Source organism: Loxodonta africana, chromosome 4 (genome assembly GCF_030014295.1).
Source record: "Loxodonta africana isolate mLoxAfr1 chromosome 4, mLoxAfr1.hap2, whole genome shotgun sequence".
In the NCBI taxonomy this organism is placed as follows: Eukaryota; Metazoa; Chordata; class Mammalia; order Proboscidea; family Elephantidae; genus Loxodonta; species Loxodonta africana.
In genome coordinates this window covers 96788731-96807249 of record NC_087345.1, presented here as the reverse complement: position 1 = coordinate 96807249, position 18519 = coordinate 96788731, and the positions used below count along the sequence as shown (strand labels likewise).

Below are 18519 nucleotides of genomic sequence, written 5' to 3'. Positions count from 1 at the left end.
GGTTTTATAAAAATATTGGATGTGCATTGTGGAAGAGTTAGAACACACATAATTAAAGGTGGAAATGAAAACCACCGTTAATCCCACTCGTCCTGAAATGGGCGCTTTGTTTACATACACTCATCAGATGTTTTCTGTGTTAATAACATTTAAAAGCAAAAATTGCCTTCTGAACTTAATTTGTAACCCACCCTTTTTACTTAATTATGAACTTTTCTTTTCATCTAAGATTTTAAAGATTTTAATGGCTGCTTATTTCATATTATAGATGTTCCATAATTCATATCAGCAATCCAAATTCTTAGAAATTTAGGTTGTTTACATGTTTTATTTTTTAAACTTTGCTAGGACAAATATACTTACAGCCAAGTCTTTGAAAATACTTAGAATTTTTTCTTAGGCTAAATTCCAAAAAGTTAAATTTCTGAGTGAAAGATTCTGTTAAATCGTTTAATAAAAATATACTGCCTTAATTGAATTTTAAGGAAATTTATTTTTCATATTGTTATGCTAAATAAATTTACATCTAAAAATAACCAGACCTTATGTTATAATCAATTAAAAGTTTGATGATACCCTATTAGTATCTTAAAAATACTTTATTTTAGAGGGAAAAGAAGTTTTGAACTATTTTACTTGGTTGCGTGTATTTTAAATTGTTCCACAAATTCATTCCTGCAGATATTTACTGTGCACTTTCTATATGCTAATAGTTTTCTGCTTTCAGAGAATTTTCATTCTAGTTAGAAAGACAGACAATAAAAAGTAAACAATATAGTCTGAGATTTCCACAATTACTGTGAAGAAAATAAATCAGGGTAATGTATTAGAGAGTTACAAGACACATAGCATGGGAAGTAAGATTAGATAGTATAGTCAGGAAAGGCTCTCTTAAGGAGGTAAAACATCTGATGATTTTTGGTAGATTTGAATGATAATAAGAGACTAGCCATGCAGAGATATACAGGAACAGCTTTAAAGGCAGACGAAATAGCAAATACAAATCCCCTTAGATAAGAACAAACATAGTTTGAGGTATAGAAAGTATGCTTTTGTGACACTACCAGTAAAAGGACAGTGGCCGCTGATGAATGCATGTTTTAATTGTTTGTGCAGTTAAGAGAAAATTCTTATTAATGCCAAAATATGTATTTGTTGTATTGGTGAATATATTAAAACCAAGCTTTAGGATATGTTGAAATTTTTAAATATATGTTTATTTTATGCCTGACTCCCTTAAGTAAATTTTTTAATTAAATTATAACATATACTTAGGAAAGTGCATATAAGAGTAAAACTCACTAAATATTTTACGAAGTGAATACACCACTATGATCAGCACCCAGATCTAGAAACAACATTACCAGTACCCTTAAAGCTCTCCCACTCATGTCCTCTTTCAGACACGTACTCTTCTACTTCCTCACCTGTCCTCCCAACTCCCCCAGTGCTACCTACCTCTGGCTTCTTTTTGTTTAATGTTTTGTTCGTGAGAGATTCATCTATGTTGTTGCAAGTATTTGTACTTCATTCATTCTGACTGTTGTGTAGTATTCCATTGTGTGAATGTATATAGCAATTCATTTTTCCATTCTATGTCATCTTACTTGGAGTTCTCTAAACTTCTTGAATTTGTAGGTTCATGTTCTTCATCAAGTTTGGGAAGTTTCCTGCCAGTATTTCTTCAAATAGTCCTTCCCTATTTCTTCATTAGGGATTCCTGTGATGTGTATGTTCCTATGCTTGATGTTACCGTAATTCCCTTAAACCGTGCTCAGCAGCCTTGAGCCTCCTTCCATTTTGTTCCACAGCCTCCATAATTTCAACTGTCTTATCCTCTGTTTCACCGATTCTTTTGCCTGATCAAACTGGTTGTTCAATTCTTTCAGTGTGTTTGTCATTTTTGTTATTGTCTCTTTCAGTTCCATTGTCAGTGTTCGCATTCTTTGTATAGTGTCTCTCTTTTTAAATCTCATTTTGTTCATGCATCATTTTCCTGATTTTCTTTACTTTTTTTGTCTTTGTTTTATTAAGTTCTTTAAACTTGTTTAATATTTTTGTATTATATATTCTTCTGTTCATTGGCGCACCCCCAGTGGTGCAGTGGTTAAGAACTTGACTGCTAACCAAGAGATTGGTAGTTCTAATCCACCAGCCGCTCCTTAGAAACCCTATGGGGCAGTTCTACTTTGACCTATAGGGTCTCTATGAGTCAGAATCAATTTGATGGCAGTGGGTTTGTTTTGGGGTTATTCTTTTCATTACTCAGGCTTCCATAGATGTGATTCTTCTTCCTTTGGTTCACTTTGGATGAGCCATTGTATCCATTTTCTTTATATATCTTGTAATTTTTTGTTGAATCAGGGGCATTAGTATTTTATAGGGTATTAGCTTTCTCAACTCTCCCCAGATTGAGTGCTTTTGACAACACTTCTTTATGCAAGAAACTCGTAGATGGTAGAACCTTCAAGACCTTACTTACCACCACCTCTCCTTCTCTACTTTTACTAGGATTTGAAAAATCCAGACTGAAGTTTCTTTCTTTCAGTATCTCCCAAACAATAGAAGACATGTGCTAATCTACCTGTCCCCCAGTGGGCAGTCTTCTTTCATTGGTTATCACTCCCTCCCTTGCTGTATGTGAGTTGCATTTTCATGACCACATTTTTAGTTAGAGAGCCCACACCTAATGAACCATCAGTAGGGCTAGAAATGGGGCTGGGTATAATCCTCCATTCATGGTTCCCTTCCTTGCTGTATGAGGGCCACTTATATCTGAGATGTAAATTCAAGGAGCTCAGGCAAGCAGTAGGTGAATTGCTTGAGACCACAGCAGCCTTTCCACTAGCGAGACAGACAGGATAGGCATACCTTGAACAGACTTGGAATTTAGAGCCAGATCTGGGGGTTTTTTTGCCTGTACATAGGCAGGTGTTATGTTGGCTGCAGGTGCCACTTCCATAATCAGCAGGAGCCAGAAGGAGGAGGGGCGTGGACAGTGTGAGAAATAGTGTTCCTACTGTATGAGACTCATTGTTAATACATGTCTGTCTACAGGCTTTTACTGCTGTTCTCTGCCCACTGATTTAGAGTTCCTATGGGCCAATTAAGTATTTCTTTCTTTTTTTTTTTTTAATAATTGTGCTTTAAGTGAAAGTTTACAAACTAAGTCAGTCTCTCACACAAAAACTTATATACACCTTGCTACATTCTCCCAGTTGCACTCCCCCTAATGAGACAGCCTGCTCCCTCCCTCCACTCTCTTTTTGTATCCATTTTGCCAGCTTCTAATCCCCTCTACCCTCTCATCTCCCCTCCAGGCAGGAGATACCAACATAGTCTCAAGTGTCCACCTGATCCAAGAAGCTCACTCTTCACCAGCATCCCTCTCCAATCCATTGTCCAGTCCAATCCATGTCTGAAGAGTTGGCTTCGGGAATGGCTCCTGTCCTGGGCCAACAGAAGGTCTGGGGGCCATGACCACCGGGGTCCTTCTAGTCTCAGTCAGACCATTAAGTCTGGTCTTTTTATGAGAATTTGGGGTCTGCATCTTACTGCTCTCCTGCTCCCTCAAGGGTTCTCTGTTGTGTTCCCTGTCAGGGCAGTCATTGGTGGTAGCCAGGCACCATCTAGTTCTTCTGGTCTCAGGATGATGTAGTCTCTGGTTCATGTGGCCCTTTCTCTTGGGCTCATAATTACCTTGTGTCCTTGGTGTTCTTCATTGTCCTTTGATCCAGGTGGGTTGAGACCAATTGATGCATCTTAGATGGCTGCTTGCTATCGTTTAAAACCCCAGACTCCCCTCTTCAAAGTGGGAAGCAGAATGTTTTCTTAATAGATTTTATTATGCCAATTGACTTAGATGTCCCCTGAAACCATGGTCCCCAACCCCTGCCCCTGCTATTCTGGCCCAGTTATGTATTTCTTATTGTATTTTCTTTCTTTTTTTTTGGTGATTGTACTTTATTTATTATTGTAGTTTACATGAAGGTTTATAGAACAAACTAGCTTCTCATTAAACAACTAGCGCACATATTATTTTGTGACTTGGGTTACCAACCCCACAACGTATCAACACTCTCCCCTTCTCGACCTTGGGTTCCCTATTACCAGCTTTCCTGTCCCTTCCTGTCTTCTAGTCCTTGCCCCTGTGCTGGTGTGCCCCTTTAGTCTCGTTTTGTTTTATGGGGCTGTCAGATCTTCAGATGAAGGGTGAACCTCAGGAGTGACTTCATTACTGAGCTAAAACGGTGTCCCAGGGCCATACTCTCAGGGTTTCTCTGTTCTCTGTCAGGCCTAGTAAGTCTGGTCTTTCTTTTTGAGTTAGAGTTTTGCTCTATATTTTTCTCCAGCTCTGTCTTGGACCCTCTATTGTGATCCCTGTCAGCAGTTGGTGGTGGTAGCCAGGCACCGTCTAGTTGTACTAGACTCGGTCTGGTGGAGATTGTGGTAGTTGTGGTCCACTAGTCCTTTGGACTAGTCTTTCCCTTATGTCTTTAGTTTTCTTCATTCTGCCTTGCTCCCAACAGGGTGAGATCAGTGAAGTATCTTAGATGGCCACTCACAAGCTTTTAAGACCCCAGACATTACTCATCAACTCTTACCTTTGTATTTTAGATGAATTTTTTGTAAACAACATGTATTTGGACTTTGTTTATTCCCAGCATGACAAACTTTGCTTTTAAATTACTGTGCCTATTCCATTTACATTTAATTTAATTTTTTTGTATATTTGTGTTTAAGTGTTTTGAATTGTTTTCTGTATGATATGCCTGTTCTTTTCTTCCCCTGCTTTCTTACCTTTTTCTAAACTGATTTGTCTGGGCATTATTACTCAAATTTTCCTCCTCTATTAGTTTGATAGTTACACCCTCTTTCACTGTTCTCTCATTGTTTACACTAGAGATTATAACTTTAATGTATAGTACTTTAGCAAATTAGTACTTTTCTACCTCCTGGATTATGTACAAACTCTAGAAGAACTCGTTGTCTGTTTTGCTCACTCTTGATTTAGATGCTACTTCTGTTATTTGCTCTTTTTTAGGCTTTTGAAGATGAAATCTTACACTATTGGTTTTAAACTTTTCTTGTCTAAACAGCATTTAAAGCCACAAATTTCCTTATGAAAATTACTTTAGCTACATTCCTCAAATTTTGTAATGTTAAGTCTTCTTTGTGACTTAGTTCAAGATATTTTCTCTTTTCCCTTATTTTTTTTCTTTGTTGCATTGGTTATTTAGAAGTATGCTGTTTAATTTCCAAATAGCTGTGCATTTTCCACCTGGCTTTTATTGTTATTATTGATATCTAATGTAATTGCGTTGTGGTCAAAGAACATAATCTATATAACTTCAGTCCTTTAAAATTATTCATGATTTTTGTAATGGCCTGGCTTGTATTCTTTCTTGGTGTGTGTGGTGTGTGCTCGCAAAAGAATGTGTGTTTTGCTATTGATGGATGTGATGTTTATTAATATTAATTAAGTAAAGCTGTTTGAGAGTGTTAGTCAAGACCTCTGTATCATTGCTGCTTTTCTGTCTGACAGCTCTGTAATTTTCTGAGAGATAAGTCTTAAATCACTACTGTAATTATCAACTTGTTATATATCCCCTTTTAGTTGTACGTTTTTTCTTCATGTACTTTGAAGCTCTATTGTTTGTTGGATATGCATTTAGGATTATTATGTTTTCTTGATGAATTAAACCTTTTTATCATTATAAAATATCCCCTCGTATCTCTGGTAACATCTCTTGTTCTGATAATATAGGTATACCAACTTTTCCATGATAAATTTTTTCCCATCCTTTTACTTTACTTTTCACCTGTGTTTTTCAATGTAGTGTTTCTTATACACAGCATATAGATGGGTCTTGCTCTTTTTCCCCCTCTGTCCAACAATTTCTGCCCTTTATTCAGTGTATTGAGACCATTTGTACTTGATGAAATTAAAGATATGGTTGAGTTTTGGCCTTTTCAGCTTTTTTGCCTCCGAAAATTTGATATTGTCTTTATGTTTGATGGATGTTTTCACTGGATATAAAATTTTAGGTTTTAGATTTTCTCTGAACACTGTTAAAGATTTCATTGTCACCTGGCCTGCATTGTTTTAGACAAGAAGTCAGTCATTTTTCTTCAGTGTATAATGTGTTTTCTCTGACTGCTTTAAGGTATTCTCTTTATCATTGGTGGTTTGTTTGTTTATGACATGCCTTGTGATTTTCTTTGTGCTTGCCTTGCTTTGGGTTCATTTAGCTTCTTAGATCTAAATGGTGGCTTGCTATATTTCATCAAATTGGAAGTTTTTTGGCAATTATTCCATTTTTTTTCTTCCCCTCCCTATTCTCTGGGACTACATTTATATATGTATTTAAAAAAAAAAAAGAAACCCACCCTTTGCCATTGAGTTGATTCTGACACATAGCAATCCTTTAGGACAGGGTTTCCAAGGAGTGGCTGGTGGATTCAAACCACTGAGCTTTTCGCTAGCAGCCAGGCTCTTCACCATTGCGCCACCAGATTTCCTCACATATATTAGACCACTGATATTATTCTGTAGGTCACTCAGGCTGTGTTAACTTTTTTACTCTTTTTCTCTGTATACTTCATGGTGGAAAGTTTCTATTTTTTCTTCATCTCGTTTTTTTGCCCTAGTTAAGCCTATGTATCAATTTTTTGTCATTTCAGATGTTATGTTTTTCAGTTTTAGAAGTTCCATTTAGTTTTCTTTTATATCATCCATTTCTGTCCTAATTATGTTCATATTTCCCTTTAAATGCTTTGAGTATATTTAATAATAGTTGTTTTAAAGTCCCTGTCTACTAATTCCATCATCTTTATTACTTTTGAGTCTGTTTCTATTGACTAATTTTTCTCCTGATTATGGGTCACATTTTCCAGTTTTTCTATATGTCTGGCAATTTTTAGTTAGACATGGATATTTTAAGTGTTGCATTGTTTGTTAAGTGTCCGAATTTTGTTGTCTTTCAAGAATATTGAATTTTGTTCTAGCAGACTATTAATTGATAATATGGATCGTCTTGATCCTTTGGAGGATTGTTTTTAAGCTTTGCCGTGGCAGATAGAAACTAGCCTTTTCTTTATGGGTAGTTTATTCATACTCCTGAAGTGTTATTTTCTGGGATATATTTCAGTGAGCTGGAGTATAATCAACTTTCTGAGAATTGTTCAGCAGAAAACTTCCCAGTACTATATTTTTATGCAAATAATGTATGCGTTATACTTTTTTTTTTTTTTTTGCAACTGCGAACCCAACCCCCTTCATGCATTATTTTCGTAGATACTCTATGCATGTTGTATGTATGGGCGCATTATTTACCAAAAATATGGTAGTTCTCCCCCCTTCCTTTGAGGGGTGCCTAGTATTACGGATTTTTGCCCTACACATGTGCAGTCTAGTACTAAGCAGTAGACTTAAGGTGATCCTTTTGCAGATTCATTTTTCTCTGCATCACCCCCTCCTTTTCTACAGATTTGCTCTGCAAATTCTAACCGTCTTAATTTCACTGAACTCGTATATGTCTCCTCAACCTAGCAACATGTATAATCTCTTTAGTTTTCCCTTCCCTTTTTTTTTTTTTAACCATAGTGTAGAAAGTGTGTTCAGTTAGAAATCTGTGGCATTCACTGGGCTCATCTCATTTGTTTCCGTTCACTCAACATTTGCTATCAGGCGCACTGCCTGTTGTCTAATCTCTGAAAACAATTGTCTTGTTTATACTGGTTTATGGTTTTGTTTTCTAGTGCTACTGTAACACAAATACCACAAGTGGGTGGCTTTGAAGAGCATACATTTATTTTATCACATTTCAGAAAACAGGAAGTCCAAAATCAGGGCAGCAGATGTAGGTGAAATCTCTCTTGAAGCGGTGAGGGGGGCGGGGAGTGGATTATTGTCTTTTTCAGCTTCTGTAACTCCAGGTTTCTCATGCTCTTGTCGATCTTCATGTGGAATCCATCTTGTCCTGATTTGTGCTTGCATTGTAATCTGCTCTTTTTATATATCTCAGAAGTAATTAGGTTTAGGACACACTCTGCACTGATATTGCCTCATATCATAACAAAAAAGAAACAAAAAGCCAAACCCACTGCCATCGAGTCTATTCCGACTCATAGCGACCCTATAGGACAGAGTAGAACTGCCCCATAGAGTTTCCAAGGATTACCTGGTGGATTTTAACTGCCAACCCTTTGGTTAGCAGCCATAGCACTTAACCACTACACTACCAGGATTTCCATATCATAGAAAGTCTTATTCCTAAATGGAATTACAACCATAGGCACTGGGGTTGGGGTTCCAACACATATTTTGGGGAGATACAGTTAAATCCATAACAGTCAGGATAAGCCTGGTAGTAAAAAAAAAAACCACATGGCAACCCCATGTGTTACAGAGTAAAACTGCTCCATAGGATTTTCTTGGCTGAAATTTTCATGGAAGCAAGTTGCCAGACTTTTATCCACAGTGCTGCCGGGTGACTTAAAACCATGAACCTTTAGTTTAGTGGTCCATTGAAATCGTTTGTGACACCAAAGGACATTGTGGTACCAGTTACAGTTAGTGTAAAGTCTCTTCAAAGTAATTTTCCTAAATTTTAATTTGGTCTGTATTTTTACCCTGTAAGACATTAACTTTTCTGTTTTATACATTTAATGTTCATTTTTATTTAACCACATTTATGGTTTTTTTATGTTATTTTATTTTTAGTGCAGGTTTTCTGGTAATGAAGTTTTTCGGTTTTTGTCAGAAAATGTCTTTATTTCACTTTCACTCTTTAAAAACAATTTCAGTTTATAACGATTCTAGGTTGATATTTTCTCTTTCACTGAGAAGATATCCATGTCTTTTGACCTCTGTTATTTCCGTTACAAATTCTGCTGTCATTTCATTTGTTGTCCTTTTTAAGGTAATCTTTCCTTTTTTTTTTTCCTTTATCTACAATTAAAATTTTTTCTTTGTCTTTGCTCTTCAGGGTTTTCTTATGATGTGCCTAAACATATTTTTTTAATATTTCTTTGAGTTTGTAGTGCTTATTAAAGTTGATGTCTTTTAATTGTTTTAGAAAATACTCTGTCCTTAGCTCTTCAGATATTGTCTCTGCCCCATTCTCTCTCCATCCTCAGTGTAGAAACGTTGGTGCAGGGGTGTCAGACCTCTTTTTCTAACTTAACAAGGAGAGAGGGGAGTCATTATCAGGATCAACAGCCCAAGGCTGATTGCTATGAGGCAGAGGCCAGATAAGCCTTCACCCTCAACCTTTTTACCAATTTTGATACCAGCCATCCCTCCCAAGGAACTTTCTACTTCTCTGCTGGGTTTGATAATTCATTGCAGTGGCCACACAGAATTCTCAGACCATATCTGTAGTTAAGAGGTTTATTGTTAGGTAAGTAACAGGTTACAATTCAGGATACGGTTCTTTGATCAGGACAGCTTCTTCTCAGCCTTGCCTGTAGGCTGGCCTCTCTCCTGGCCCTTACCCTCTCAGCCTGACCTCTGCCCTTCTCAGGCAAGTGTTACAAAGCTCTTTAGCTCCACCAGTAAGTTCCCAGGGGCACCCAACTCTGCCAGTAAGCCTTGGCCTGAAGTCACTCAGCTCTCTTGCTCCCTGGGTCTGCATACCCACTGGGAACCACCTGGCTCGTAGGCCAGGGGCCCACTGCTCCATCTTGTACCAGCATCCTGGTTCTGATACTGCCATTTCTCTGCTGCCGCTTCTTGCTGTCTTTCACTGTCTCTGGTGTTATAGCTCTCTCTTTCTCTGTCTCCCAGGTATTGGAGGTTCTCAGCATAGGGACTCCTGGTCCACAGGACATGCTCCTCTCCTGTCTCTTCTTGGTCGTAGTCAGGTGCCCCCTATTTCACCTTTGGGATGGCTCATTTTAAGGCTAGTAGGGTGGCAAAACATACCAATTCCCTGTTTAGGGTTCCATAAACCTTATTTGCATGGTCCTACCCCACAAGAGTGTCATGCACCTTTTCAAATTATTAGCAAGCTATCCAATCCCTTTGGTGGGCCACAAGCACCTTATTTGCATAGTCCCACCCAGTCATTTGGTGGGAGTTACAAGACCTTGGTGAGAAAGCCCATATAAAAGCAATCCATTGCACCATGGCCACCCTCTGACTTTTCTCCAAATAAATTGGTGTCAAATGCTTTGTCTTCAACCTCACTAAGTCTCACTTCCACTGGCTCAGTTCTGCTCCTATGAGTTTCTTTTGAGTTGTCTAATTCTGAAATTTTATTGTTAGTATTTTAGGTTTCTATTTGCTGTCACCCTGTGGATTCTAGCATCCTGTTAAATTTGTTGTTCTGATCTTGTATAGCTTTCCTAAATCCCTCTGTCGTTTTGTCTGTATGTCCCCGGGCTTGGTCTGAGTTTGGACTTGTCTGCTTCCTGATCTCTTGAAGAGTTGTGTGTATTAATCTTCTGAATTCTACCTCCAGTAATTCCAAGACCTTCTCTTTCTCCAGAAGGTTTCCTGGTTCTTTGTTTTGGCCACTTGTTGGAACCATCTTGATCTGCTTCTTTATGTGATTTGATATGGACTGTTGTCTCTGAGCCATCAATAAGTTGTTATATTTGTTTATTGTATGTTTCCTTACTGTTTTGTTTTCCTTTGATACGGCTAAATAGGCTGGGCATGTGAGCTACTTTGATTATTGGCATCTTTGAAGCTCTCATATCCTGTCACCAGGTGGTTAGAGCTGCTACTAGGTGTGTGAGCCCAGGAGTTTGTTTACATTTCTTATGTGGATTCAGCTCAGGTGTCCAGGCTGTAGGTCACCAAGTATGTGGTGCAAGCTCTCACCTACAATCCAAGACAGGCAGGGCTACATAGGGGTGATTGGAGCAGGCACAGGTATGTTGCAGTAGGGGGCTGTGTGCTGAGCAAGGTAAGGGGCTGATAGCTGTCCCTGAGTGCTTAGGTGGAAGGAATGTCTCTGTCCCCTAGAGTGTGTAGGTGGGTAGGTTTTGTAGCTGGAGTTTGGGCACCTGATGCTGTTGGCTGTAATGACTGGGGAGGGAAAAACATTGCCATCGAGTTGATTCTGACTAATAACGACCCTATGGGACAGAGTAGAACTTCTCCACAGGGTTTCCAAGGAGCGCCTGGTGGATTCAGACTGCCAACCTTTTTGGTTAGCAGCCGTAACTTTTAACCACTACACCACCAGAGTTTCCTTGAGACGATTAATGCAATAAAAGTTTTAGGTTCAGTCACTGTACTCCAGTCCAGTAGTGCCTCCCCCTTAGTCTACACTTTTACACTTACAATTTCTACAGTTACAGTTTTTACAATCATAGTTAACCCTGTTAATAATCAACACTCAACCTGAATCAAATAGTCCTATCAGCATCTTCCTCAACCCTCTCTTCCCCAGACCCATCAGGAAAAGAGGAAACTATTCAGTGGGAATCCTCCCTTGTCTCCCTTATTTTGAATGTGAGCACACCTACAAAGCATGTAAGCCAGCCACTTCATGCCTTATCTCCCCCCATTTTAGATCAGCAGTGTTTAATCAAAGCAGTACTCTGAGGAGACAAGTGTGTTTCTTAATACGAAGAATCTTCTATTCTGATTGGAACTTGGAGCTTCTGCATCCATAAGAAAAATCCAGTCTAGAGCAAGCCATCATGTTGCAGCAGTCTGCACCAGCTAATGATGTCGAACATCTTTCACTTCATTCGGTCGGGTTCTGGTCAGCTTATCCCTAGTGCCTGTGGGCTGGATCAGTGGGTACCACCTGTAGCCTCGCGTGTCCACATACGTCCTTGCACTTCAGGCCAGCCAGCACCTTCTGTCTCTCATCCCCAGCTCCCATGGGCTATATTAACAGGTACTTCCTGTAGGCTCAGGAGTCCACACAGTCCATGCACTTCAGACTACCCAGCTCTGCTCCCCTCATCCACTGGCGGGTGCCAGTGGAACATGTTCAAACTCAACCCGTCTTTTAATTGCTGCATCTCCCCAACTTCCGCTCATCTCTTGGCCCCAGGTGGTCACTTAAAGTGAGCGAGCATACCAGGCTTTCCACTCTACTGCTCCCTTTAACTTCTAGTCCTGGAAGGGGGTTGTTCTGGTGGGCGCTGACGTTTCATGCCTTAATGCATCCAATGGCAAACTGATTGTTTGAAATTCAGAAAGCAAAGCAGTCGTTTTTTTTCCCCCTACAGGTTCTTATGCAAATTTCCTGCTGTCTCAGCAGTTCTGGGTAGGTCTGCTTGTCTTTTCAAATGTAAATTTCCTGGGTGGGGCTCAGGTTTTCTACCTAAGCCCCCAATACTCTATCCACAGGGCTACTCTATTCAGACCAACAGCCTATGTTTCTTTGGAGCAAACCCCAGCTCCCTTTTTTGCATATCCAATCAGCTGTTGGCTGAAGGCAGCATTTTACGCTCTCGCTAATTTGTAATACCCAGTATTCATTTCCATTATACATTTAGGTCTGTTTTGTAACACTGGTTAGAAGAAACATTAACTACCCATAGTACATTCAGGTAAACACATAACCCTTTTTAAAACATTTCAGTTTCGTCTTCTCTACCCCTGGACTATCTTCTCATTCATATGCATATGGCCTTGGACCTCTGGCTGGGTAGAACGAGAAGACCCTGGCCCCCATCAGTCATCTTGCTTAACTGGCATGGCTTTTGCCCCAAGCCACTCCATGAGTGGCTTTTCCTCGCTTAGCTGTAGAATAGTCTCTCTTACTTTTCCTTTAGCCATTATAGGTAACAACCAAAGTAACTAACTAAGAATCATAAGTTTCATTTCCTATACCCCTTCATTCTGTCTCTTACAATGTCCCATGTTCCTGTGAGTTTCGAGCCATTGCAGTGAGTCCCACTTCTGACACCAGCTGTAAAAATGGTGTGGCAGAGGCATCTGACCTCCTCATCTAACTTGAGAGAGAATTGTTATCAGCATCAGCAGCCCATAGCTGATTCCTGTGAGGCAGAGGTCAGACAATCCTCCTCTCTACTATCTTTTTTCCAGTTCTGACACCATTTGCTCCTCACATGGCACTCTCTACTCTGCTGGGTTTAATAATTAGTAGCAGTGGCCACACAGAACTCGTACACCATACTGACGGTTAAGTTACGGGGTATATTAAAGAAGTAACAGGTTACAATTCAGGATCAGGAACAGGATGCAGTCTTTGGTCAGGACAGCCTCTTCTCAGCCATGTCCACAGGCAGGCCTCTCTCTAGCCCTTGGCCTTTAGGCCCTTGGCCCCTCAATCTGGCCTATTGTCTGCTCTGGCAAGTGTTATAAAGCTCTTTAGCTCTGTCAGTAAGTGTTCAGATGCACCCTACTCAGTAAGCCTTGGCCAGAACGCACTCACCTCTCTCACTCTGTGGGCCTGGAAGCCTGCTGCCCCATTTCGTGCCAGTCTTCTGGTGCTGCTGCTCCTGTTTCTCTGCTGTTCCTTCTCACCATCTTTTGCCATCTCCAATGTTACATCTCTCTCTTTCTGTCTCCTGGGTCTAGGAGGTTCTTGGCACAGGGGCCCTGGGTTAAAAGGACATGATCTGCTCCTTCTCCTTTGTTGTAGTCAGTTCCCCCATTTTTGCCTCTGAGATGGCTCATTTTAAGTCTAACAGGATGGCAAAATTTACCAATCCCCTCATTAGGGTTCCATGTACCTTATTTGCATGGTCCCACCCCCACAAGGTGCCATGTACCTTATCTGCAAGCTATCCAGTCCCCTTAGTGGGCTACAAGCACCTTATTTTTATAGCCCCACCCAAGTGTTTGGTAGGAGTTACAAGACCATGGCAAGAAAGGTCATATAAAAGCGATCCATTGCACCACACTCAGGAACTGGTGTTAATTGAACATTAGAACTTTTCACTGTGTCCCTTGTGGGTTTTATGGTGTTTTCCCTTCATCCTTTTGTGTGTCCTTGCTTCAAACTTGATATTTTCTTCTGCTATCTCTTCCTGTTCACTAATTTCTTGGGTTAGATCTGCTCATTTGTTAATTCCATCCTTTGAGTCCCTAATTTCATTTGTTATGTCTTTTAGTTCTAGGATTTCCATTTGGTTTCTTTCTTAGAGTTTCGATTTCTTAGCCAGAATTTTTTATCTTGTCATATTTCTTTGAATTTATTATCCATGGTCATTTTTAATTCCATTTCTGCTATCTTTGTTATTTGAATTCCCTGTGGCTCTGTTTTTTTGATTATTGAATATTATCTTTTTCTTCGTACGCCTAGATTATCTTTTTTATTGCATTATGAAATGTTTAACATGCATTTTTTTTTGCACTGTAGATCACCTGGTGGTCTGGTGAAGCCTGAGGACCTCTTCTGAGACTAAAAAAAAAAAAACCCCATTGCCGTCGAGCCGATTCCGACTCACAGCAACCCTGTAGGACAGAGTAGAACTGCCTCATAGAGTTTCCAAGGAGTCCCTGGTGAATGCAAATTGTCAGCTTTTTGGTTAGCAGCCGTAGCACTTAACCACTGTGCCACCAGGGTTTCCCTTCTGAGACCAGTAGCTTAGAATGTAAAAGAACCTTATATAGAATGTAATGATATCCACAATAACTTTAAGGGAAAAAAAGTAGAAATATTACAGCTTTATGGTATGTGTTACTATTTGTAAAGCAATAGTTGTTTCAAATAGTCAGAATTCAGTATAATAATTTTTCATTACAGTTTTGGAAAGACATTGTTGATGATAATGAAGTACGTGACCTCATTTCTGACAGAAATAAGTCTCATGGTAAGTCAGTGAGTGCGAAATTTCTAAAGTTTGAAATATCAATAATAATAAATTACAAATTTCAATAAAATATGTGTGTTTTCTTTTGCAGAAGGTACATCAGGAGAATGGATTTGGGAATCTTTATTTCATCCACCTCGAAAGCTGGGCATTAACGATATTGAAGGACAGCGGGTACTTCAGATTGCAGTGATTTTGCGAAATCTTTCCTTTGAGGAGGGCAATGTTAAGCTCTTGGCAGCTAATCGTACTTGTCTTCGTTTTCTGTTGCTTTCTGCACATAGTCATTTTATTTCTCTAAGGCAGCTGGGCCTTGATACATTAGGAAATATTGCAGCCGAGGTAAGCATGTGACACAGTTCCTTGAAGTAATTTTTGTAGGTAGAAGTGTTTAATGTTTTTTTATGCATAGAAAGATACAGTATATACTAAAACAAACATTTGACTAACTGATGTTAGTTACTAGCCTACCTAACTGTCCCTTTCATATAGATTTGACTTAGGTTTAGGAACGGAACTTGTTCAAAATCCAGGGATTGCCTGTATCAACACTTTTGTGGAAAAAAGAAATACTTGAAATGATGCTTTAAGTGTAGTGAGGACTATCCTCATAATAATTACATTTTAAAAAGTTGTTCAACACTGTTTTGTTCATTTTAATTTAATTTGGAATATACAGCACTGAAAGAAGCCTATCTCAACAATGGTTTCTTTTCTTTTTTTCCCAGCTTTTATTGGACCCTGTTGATTTCAAAACTACTCATCTGATGTTTCATACTGTTACAAAATGCCTAATGTCAAGGGATAGGTTTTTAAAGATGAGGGGTGAGTGCTCACTTAAGTTTCTCACTGTCTAAAGTATCCCAAGTTTTTATCATTTGTTAAAATACAAGTGTGTATGCCCTTTTCAGGCATGGAAATTTTGGGAAATCTTTGCAAAGCGGAAGATAATGGAGTTTTAATTTGTGAATATGTGGATCAGGACTCATACAGAGAGATCATTTGTCATCTCACTTTACCTGATGTGCTGCTCGTAATCTCGACACTTGAGGTGCTATATATGCTCACAGAAATGGGAGATGTCGCTTGCACAAAAATTGCAAAAGTAGAAAAGAGCATAGGTAAGATAGATTAAAAAAAAAAAAAAACATTTACTTTGTTGAGTGAAAATATTTAATATGGTGCTATACAAAAATCACAATTGGTATTTGGGGTTTACCATTTTATTTTGAGGAGTCTTTACTCCTTCAGAGACAATTGTTTGCCCTTATCTTTATTTTAGTTACTATATATCAAATTTAAAATCTATAAACCTGCTCTGTTTGGCTTTCTGGGAAACAGTTCTGCTTGTTTCAGATGGTCATCTACTACTAGTAAGCAACAAAAGCTGAGTGAAACAAGCTTACTCCTGTTCCTGGAAGTTGCTGATAGTACTAATATCCTTAAAATCAGTGAACTCACCGCCTTAATGTGTTGTTGTTTTTAAATCTACTTACTGTAGCATACCATATTACCATTTTATTCAGTGATAAAAATATTTTTTCTTAGGTATAAATACTAAAATCAGAGGTAACATTTAGTCTGAAAACTACAGCTGTTGAAAAATTAAAATGTCATTTTAAAAATCTGTGGTTCCTATATCTGGCTACACATCAGAATCACTTGGGAAACTTAAAAAAATTTATAGATGCCTTAGTCCCCTCTCCCGATCTAATAAATCAGTTTTTAAAGATTGAGGGTAAAAATCTTTTTTAAAGATCCACAGGTAATTCTGATATACAATGATTCATGGACTGACTGGCATTTGAGAACCAGTATTCTGTACAACATATATATTCTTCAGCATTGACATTGTTTTATAATAATACTGACTAATAACTGCTGGATATTTATTTATTTTAGACATGTTAGTGTGTCTGGTTTCTATGGATATTCAGATGTTTGGTCCTGATGCACTAGCTGCAGTAAAACTCGTCGAACATCCAAGTTCCAGTCATCAAGTTTTATCTGAAATTAGGCCACAAGCTGTAGAACAAGTCCAAACCCAGACCCATGTAGCATCTGCCCCAGGTTAGTGTTTTTACATAATCTTTTCCAGAATGGTTATTGGTGTGTAAGATTTAATACTAAGCATACATTTAAATGTGTAATATAGGGAACTGATACTTTATATCAGAGTAGGCCAAAGTAGAATTTGAATATGTACTCTAATCTCTTAGCCATTAAACATTCCAAGAGCAGCAGTATTAAGGCAAACACAGGGAAAGGAAAGGATAGTGTAATAAAAAAATCGTATTGAGAAAGGTTTGGAGGAGAGTATGAGGGACTAGCTATTCACAATATAAAAGCAATAAGAAATGCCCAGTCGGGTATTATGTGTGATTTTGGTCATGCAAAGTTGACATACCAGGAATGGGATAATCGTATATTACCTTATAATACTCTCAAGTGGTCATGAGAATACACATTATACGCCTAACTCTTAGACCCAGTGCCACATAGATTCAGAACCTAGGAGCAGACACACATGCATACACGTAAACACAAACACACACATACATACCAGCATGCATGCCTGCGCATGTGCACCTGTCTTAGGGACCCTTGGCTCAATTCTCTTTGACTCAAATCTCTTTAATTATAATGCAGGGCTATCTAGTAACTACCTTTCTCTTCAGGCCTTGGACGTTTTTCTCCTTGTTCATTTTTATATTTTAGCACTCTCAGCTTCTTGTAGAGTGCTTTCTCTACCTTCATTTGTCCTAAGAAAAACGATCCATCTTTTTGTATTACCTGACCTTCCTCCTCCTCCTCTCCCCAAGACACCTCTCTTTGAATGGAGTATGCTTGTTTTCTCAGTTCATCTCTCACCTCTCACTTTGCGATATGAAGGCCATCTGACATGAAAGTCCTCAGTGTCTTACCCCTTCACTTAGAAACTTAGTAGCATCTGAACTCATTCTCTTTCACCTTCCTCTAGTCTTGGAAGAGATGTTAATGCTGAATCTTTCCCGTCTCCTTTCCCCATATCTTAAACCTCTCATTCCTTACCTGCTTCTTCCTTTCGACCTAGAAATACATTCAGTTCCTTCTCATCCTCCTCAGCTACCCCCAAACCAAAAGTCTCTTGATCCTTAATCTTTAACCACCATATCCACTGGCTCATCAAATCTTGTTGAGTCCTCCTAAATATGCTGGCCTCTTTAACTGATAGTGCTTAGGAGTAGGTTGAGACTCTAATCATCTCTTCCCAGTTGTCTGGTCACCACACATTCAATCATGGTCTCAATCTGTCTTTGGCTCCACTTCATAATATTAAAGTTGTATTTTCTATTTATACAAAATATGTAATGTATATCCCTTATTTTATGAATTTCCATTATGTCTTTCTGAAGTACACAGGAGAGATGTATCATGTGGTAACTTGAATTCAACTAGCAAACGGGACAAATAATTGTTGGTTGTTGTTGTGTGCTGTTGAGTCAATTCTGACTTCTAGAGACCCTATAGAACAGAGAACTGCCCCATAGGTGTTCCTAGGCTGTAAGCTTTAAGGGAGCAGATCACCAGGTCTTTTCCCACGGAGTGGCTAGTGAGTTTGAACTGCTGATCTCTTGGTTAACAGCTGAGTGCTGAACCATTGTGCCACCAGGGCTCCTTGAACAAATAATAGAAGGCATGAAAAAAATAGGTAATTTTGATTGTCAGTCTACTGAATGAGCATTCACTCACAGGCAGCAGATACTAAACACTCATTGCATATTG

At 38.9% G+C, this 18519-nt stretch overlaps 1 protein-coding gene across 5 annotated transcripts in view; it reads left to right on the top strand.

The window, feature by feature from the left end:
* The window catches only part of ARID2 (AT-rich interaction domain 2), a 232164-nt gene that overhangs the window by 134846 nt on the left and 78799 nt on the right, over nucleotides 1-18519 (top strand). For 3 of the 5 annotated variants that reach the window (XM_064284350.1, XM_064284354.1, XM_064284351.1), the window contains 5 exons: nucleotides 14688-14754; nucleotides 14846-15096; nucleotides 15483-15579; nucleotides 15666-15875; nucleotides 16657-16824. In XM_064284350.1, coding sequence (XP_064140420.1) covers nucleotides 14688-14754; nucleotides 14846-15096; nucleotides 15483-15579; nucleotides 15666-15875; nucleotides 16657-16824 — 793 coding nt within the window. Of the gene's footprint in view, nucleotides 1-3424; nucleotides 3466-14687; nucleotides 14755-14845; nucleotides 15097-15482; nucleotides 15580-15665; nucleotides 15876-16656; nucleotides 16825-18519 lie in introns of those variants that run through there. The other 2 variants (XM_023555540.2, XM_064284353.1) reach the window with 2 other exon arrangements.